The sequence below is a fragment of the Mandrillus leucophaeus genome, unplaced genomic scaffold (assembly GCF_000951045.1).
Source record: "Mandrillus leucophaeus isolate KB7577 unplaced genomic scaffold, Mleu.le_1.0 Scaffold2, whole genome shotgun sequence".
In the NCBI taxonomy this organism is placed as follows: domain Eukaryota; kingdom Metazoa; phylum Chordata; class Mammalia; order Primates; family Cercopithecidae; genus Mandrillus; species Mandrillus leucophaeus.
In genome coordinates, this window is record NW_012102031.1 from 3548171 (window position 1) to 3554923 (window position 6753).

General features: G+C 50.9%; 1 protein-coding gene across 1 annotated transcript in view; it reads right to left on the reverse strand.

Moving 5' to 3' along the window:
- TAB1 (TGF-beta activated kinase 1/MAP3K7 binding protein 1) overlaps positions 1–6329 on the reverse strand; it is a 46106-nt gene extending 39777 nt beyond the window's left edge. Inside the window, exon 1 of the mRNA XM_011978830.1 lies at positions 6233–6329. Coding sequence (XP_011834220.1) covers positions 6233–6265 — 33 coding nt within the window. The 5' untranslated portion in view covers positions 6266–6329. The remainder of the gene's footprint in view (positions 1–6232) is intronic.
- Positions 6330–6753: the final 424 nt, after the last annotated feature.

The following is a 6753-nucleotide window of genomic DNA, read 5'->3' on the forward strand; positions in this document are numbered from 1 at the left end:
GGAGCAACAGACCTTTCTCTCCAAAAAGCTTCCAAGGCCCCAATGCCCCCAACCACCTCTAACCTTCCGGATGACCCACTTCTCTGAGACCAGCTCCACTTCTGGCCCCCACTTCTCCCACCAGTTTTCATTGAAGGTTCTCTATGTCGTCATCCTAAAGAGCTCCTCATTCATTCTTAAAGGGGCTAATAATAATTGTGGCCACTTCCAATGTGCTAGGGCAGCAGCTGAGTGTACGCAACGGGTATAGGTGCTGCCCTCATGGACCTTTTTATTTTAGTGGCTATGTATTTATTTTAACATCCTTTAGATAAATTACACAGCTAGCACCTGTGATTTCAGATATAATTGCTCAGGACACGTCGAAGTTTAAAAAATTGATTTTAAGCTTACTTTCTTTTTTTTTTTGAAACAGGGTCTTGTTGTGTCACCCAGTCTGGAGTACAGTGATGGGATCATAGCCTCACTGCAACCTCAAACTTCTGGGCTCAGGCAATCACCCCATTCAGTCTTCTAAGTACTACAGGCACACACCACCATGCCCCAGTATTTTTTTTTTAAAGATGGAATCTCACTATGTTACCCAAGCTGATCTGGAACTCCTGGCCTCAAGTGATCCTCCTGCCTCAGCCTCCCAAGGGGCTGGGATTCCAGGCATGAGCCACCATGCCTAGCCTGATTTTCTTTTTTATAATTAAGTAACAGTACAGGCAAAATCAAACTCTTGATTCCCCCTGCCCCAGGGTGCCCCTCTTCCAGGGCTCCCTCACCTAATAAATGGCACCACTGTTGTTTAAACCAAAACCTTAAGAGTCCTTTTTGACTCTTCTTCCTCTGTTATGCACCTCACATTCAATCCATCAGCAAATCACGTCACCTCTTCCTCCAAAACACAACTGGAATCTGACACTTTCCACCATTCCTCTGCCATGCCCATGGCCAAGCCACCTTCTCACACCTGGATGACTCTAGGAGTCTCTTACGAGGTCCCAGGCTTCCACTGTAACCATTCAAACTCAAAAGAAGGATTTTTCGGCGGGGTGCGGTGGCTCATGCCTGTAATCCTAGCACTTTGGGAGGCCGAGGTGGGCGGATCACGAGGTCAGAAGATCAAGACCATCCTGGCTATCACGGTGAAACCCCGTTTCTACTAAAAAAAAAAAAAAAAATACAAAAAGTTAGTTTGCTGCCACAAACCACCTCGCTGTATGCCCCAGACTGGGAAAATGCTGCCCAAGACCACGGGGCCCTCCCCTGAGAAACCCATCCCAGTGGCCCCGCTGTGCATGCTGGGTGCCCCACTTACTGGCCATTCACCACGTGGCCCTATGGCAACCCTTGTGCTATAGCCTGGTATTATTAATTAGATTATCTTATTTCACTGATTTGAAGACCTACATTTTCCACATGTTAACATCTCTGGAGTTGGTATGTTACAAGTTAATTAGCTGTGAGTTCTCTTTCTGAGCAATATACAAAACATTGATGTGTCCTTAAAATATCAGTGTCTTAGATCCAATGACACATACGCAGTTTCTCACGTAATTCGGGCGCTCACCAGATACTGATTCACTAGAGTGGCCAGAGAACCTCAGGAGGTTCTGCCAGTGTGGGAGTGAGAGGATGTGGTCTTCTCTGTGTTCCCCAGCAGACTCACGCTGCTGCAGCTGAGTGGGCTCGAATCGTGTTCTCCCATTTCTTTCCATCTCCATCGAGGATTAGCCACACCGAGCGTCCGTTGCTGATTCCATTAAAGCCTACAGGATTGCCAAGTCTCTCGCTTCCTTCCTCCACATTTCTGAACAATTTTCAGAAAGGTCATGTACTTTCTATTCACACAAACCACCCACCCCTCCACCCCTGCACACACTGATGCATACTTTCTCCCACGCCCCCAAATGCCAGGCCTGCCAGCACCAGCCGTGAGCGGCGCTGGAGCGCAGGGAGCAAGAGTCTGCGAGAAACTGAGAAGGGGGTGTCTCTCACTCAGCACAGCCTCATCGCGGAGCCACTGCAACACACACAACAGTGAACACAGGACTTAACTCTTCCATGTCTGAGAAATGAACTGCTCATGAGAAAGTTCACAAAAATACGGTAAGAAGTCTGTTTCAAAAGACCTAATTTCAACTTGATTTTATGAAGGAGTTTCCAAAATTCATGTTTCGGTATGAAAAGCTTCTACAGTGATCCAACAGTATTTAACCCATCAAGGCCTTGACAAACACCCTGTACGTGATGTAAGCATTCACTCCTCATGTACATATGTGTCCATGCCACGTAATAGTTCATCAAGTACCCACATAGCCTCATCTCAAAGTCCTGGGCAGCAGAAATGGACAAAGAATGGTTCCAAGCTCAGGCCACAGCTTGAATATCAAATTACGGTATGAAAAGACCAAGTGTTTTTGTGGTGAAAGCACCCAAATTCCTTAGAAGCGAAAAGGAAGCTCAGAAAGGGAGACTCGACCGGGCGCGGTGGCTCAAGCCTGTAATCCCAGCACTTTGGGAGGCCAAGACGGGCGGATCACGAGGTCAGGAGATCGAGACCATCCTGGCTAACCCCGTCTCTACTAAAAAATACAAAAAACTAGCCGGGCGAGGTGGCGGGCGCCTGTAGTCCCAGCTACTCAGGAGGTTGAGGCAGAAGAATGGCGTGAATCCAGGAGGCAGAGCTTGCAGTGAGCTGAGATTGTGCCACTGCACTACAGCTGGGGCAACAGAGCGAGACTCTGCCACACACACAAAAAAAAAACAAAGAGGGATTTTTCTCCAATCATAAGTCACATCACATCAGGTCCCTACTCAACCTGCTCCCCAGGAAAGCTTCGCATCACATGAAGAATGGAATCCAGAGGCCACATCAGGACCTGTGAAGCCCAGCATGGCCCCCAGCTCCCTCAGACCTCGGCTACTCCCATGCTCCCCCAAAGCACTCCACCCAGCTGCACCAGCACCCCTGAGGCTCCTGAAACAGCAGCCTTTGCATCTCCTGCTCCCTTGGGCAGGAACGCTGCCCCCATTTCCCCCTTTTCATCTCATCAAATGTAGAGAAGTCTTCCCTTACCACCCTGTCCAAAATGGCACCCCCAGCATTCTGTGTGTGAATCCAGCCTGCTCCTCACAGCACCACCTGATGCTGTAGTTTGGATATTACAATATCACAGATGATCTGTATCTGTTCAGTGCTCACTGTCTGTGCCCTTTACTAGACCACCAGCTCCACAAAGGCGGTGTCTCCTGCACCTGCAGGGTGCCTAGCACATAGTGAGTGCTCAGGGACATTTAAGGGAATGAACAGCAGACATTCACTCATGGCAGCACTGAAGGTAGAAGTTTCTGGTTAGCGGGCAACCAAGCCAGGCTAGTAGTGGAACGTGTCAGTTCCTTTAACACCAACAATACTCCCCAGAGTCCTCTTGGTTTGGAGAAACTAAGGCTCAGGGACATAAAGTGATTTGCCCAAAGCCAGTATGAGACTAATACTGTTTTATCCAGCTGAAAGGTCTAGGTCTTTTTGAACACATCAAGCTTTCCTTAGAACTTCTTTGTGGCCAGGGACAGTGGCTCACACCTGTAACCCTAGCACTTTGGGAGGCCCAAGAGGGCAGATTGCTTGAGCCAGGAGTTCAAGACCAGCCTAGGCAATGTGGTGAAACCCTATCTCTACTAAAAATACAAAAGTTAGCTGGTGTGGTGGTGCACACCTGTAATCCCAGCTACTTGAGAGGCTGAGGCACAAGAATCACTTGAACCCAGGAAGCAGAGGTTGCAGTGAGCCGAGATCACACCACTTCACTCCAGTGTGGCCGACAGAGTGAGATCTTGTCTCCTCCACACCCCCACAAAAAAGTTTTTTGCTTCCAAAGACCTTTCAAGGTACCACAGTGCCTGCGATGATGCTCCACCAAGTGATCTACCACGTGGTCCCAGTATACCCTTGCAAATGCCATTCCTGCGAACCCCCAGTGACCCAGACAAATTAGGCCACTCTGCAGCCCCTCAATACATAGACTTGTAATACTAATTGTATTTAACTTGTGAAAAGCTTAACAAACACATGCACACATATTTAAACACCTGTCCTTAGCCAGATGCGGTGGCTCACGCCTGGAATCCCAGCACTTTGGGAGGCCAAGGCAGGAGAATTGCTTGAACCCAGGAGTCTAGACCAGCCTGGGCAACATGGTGAAACACCATCTCTAGGAAGAAAAACAAAAATAAAAACACACACACACGTCCTCCTGGAATGGCCCTCCTCTCCTCTGCCTGGTAAACTCCTATCATCCTTTAAAGCCTTTAAAATTCTCTGCTGTCCACCCAGGGCTCTTGACACAGGTCTACGACAACACGACAGTGCCCCAGGTATTGTACCAGTGGCATATGCTCCTTCTCCCAAGCTGGTCTGCAAATGCAGTGAGGGTGGGCAACACGCCTCATTCATCTTTGCCCAGCAGCCACAGAGCAGCAGCCCTCACAGGCATCTCTGAATGCAGGTGTCTGAGCTGAGCTGCTCTCCCCAGACTTGAGACAGTGGATGTGACATCAGCAAGCCCTACACATCACCTGGACATCCGTACACCCTGTGAGAAGGGATGTTCTGATCATCATGAGGGTGGAGGGGCCTTCTGAGGACATCCCTGCCATCCCTTTGCCTTGCACCAAGATGCAATGTGTTTAAAGCGAACTATTCTTTATTTAAAAAAGGCCACCACCACCTGGAGAAACACATTCTGGGGCTAGTAGAGCTGGCCTTCTGACTAACACAATTCCCTTCGGTTCCATCACATCTAGGAAGGGGAGAAGCTGGCAGCCACATGACCCAGGGGTCTGCTCTCTTCTCAGCAAGCCAACTCAGCCTGCACCATTTACCATTTTCCCTCCCAATGTCACAATCCAACTAGCGTTTCCCAAACACTAACTACAGTGGGGACATTTATACAGGGACCTTGTCCTCCGGGAACTTACAAAGCAGAGGGCCAGCTGTCTAAAGCCAATGCCAACTCAGTAACAAGACAGACCTGCCCAGTAGTAATAAAATAAAGGGGCAGCAAAGATGTGGAAGGGAAGACAGCAATCCCCACTGGGGAGGCCTGCGAACTGTGCTCCTGGGAGAATAATTTCAAGGCTCTGCTTCCAGGTTATCCCTGAGCCAATGTCTGCTCACTTCTCTGAAGCCAAGGGCAAGCACTGGACCTGGCTACAAACGTTACTCATCCTTTCACAAGTATTTATTGAGTGCCCAGCACATGGTGGTAGGTATTAGAGACACAGCGGTAAACAAATCACAGGTCCCTGTTTTTAAGGAGTTTACTTTTTCTAGTACAGGAGGCAGACAAGTCCATAGGCAATTCCAACACAGTGCCATGAACACGGAGGACCCAGGAGGCCGGCACCCTACCCTGGTAGGTCAGAGTCGGCCATGGTGCCAACAAGCGTGTGCATCTATGTTCACATGCGCGTCAGAGGACGCAGGGCCTGGAAGACAGCGCCAAACCCATGAGGGTCCAGACCGGGGATAGGGATGAGTCTGAAGACAATTCTTCCACTCAGCGCTCTCGCCTTAGGAGAAGGAAACTGAGGCTGAGGGAGACACAGTCAGTTAAAGCCAGGAACAGAACCCAATGACAGTCACCACTGGTCATTCCTTTAGTACAGTCCAGGGATTAAGGGGGTCTCTGGAATCACACTGCCTGATTTTTAATCCTGCCTCGATACTTACCATTTGTGTGGCCTTAGGCAAACGACCACCTCTGTGTCTCAGTCTATCAAAGAGGAGTAACAGTAGCACCTATGTCAGGGGGCTGCTATGAAAATGAAACTGACAAATGTAAAGCAATTAACACAACGCCAGGGATGCTGTAAGCGGTACACAGTGGATGCTGCTGTTATCATTGCACGACTGCTCGGTGCCGCAGTGGGCTCGAGACTCGGGTAGCTCTGCTGCCGCGCGCTGTGTTCCTTTCTGGATCCAGCACGCTCCCGCCCTCGACGCCCGGCAGCAGCAGCCCACAGCCCCAATTCCTTTGATCCGGGGGGCCGGGCCCGCCGCGCACACACGCCCCGGCCTCGGGAAAGAGGGGGCTAGCCCGAGGAGAGGAGAAGGAGGCTGACACACCCCACCACGGAGAGGGCGGCTGTCCAAAATCGGAGAAGGAGCTGTTCCTGCACCCGACAGCCCCCCACGCCCAGACTCCCAACCCCAAGCCCGGAGAGCGGGCCAGTTCCTCACACTCTGCAGCAGGCTCCTCCTCTGCGCCGCCATCTTGGAGGAACCCCTGCGGGCGCGCCCGCCTCCCCGCAGAGCAACGAGTGGGGCGGCTAGAGCGGCCCGAAGGAGTCGAGGATGACCGCGCTGCCAGGGGAGCATGCGCCTAGCGCCACCCCACGGCCGAAGAGGGATGGGGCCGTAGCGGACCGTGTGCGCAGGCGCGCTCTTGAAGGTTTTTTTTGTTTTTTGTTTTTTGTTTTTCCCCGGGGTCGATTGCTCCTCGCTCATCTTTATTTTTTATTTTTTGAGATAGGGTCTCACTCTGTCACGCAGGCTGGAGTGCAGTGGCGCGATCACAGCTCCCTGCAACCTCTGCCTCCCGGCCTCAAGCGATTCTCCTGCCTCAACCTCCCGAGTAGCTGGGACTACAGGCATGAGCCACCACGCCCGGATAATTTTGTATTTTTAGTAGAGAAGGGGTTTCGCCATGTTGGCCAGGCTGGTCTTGAACTCCTGAGGGTTCTTTGTGAACACAGTTGGGG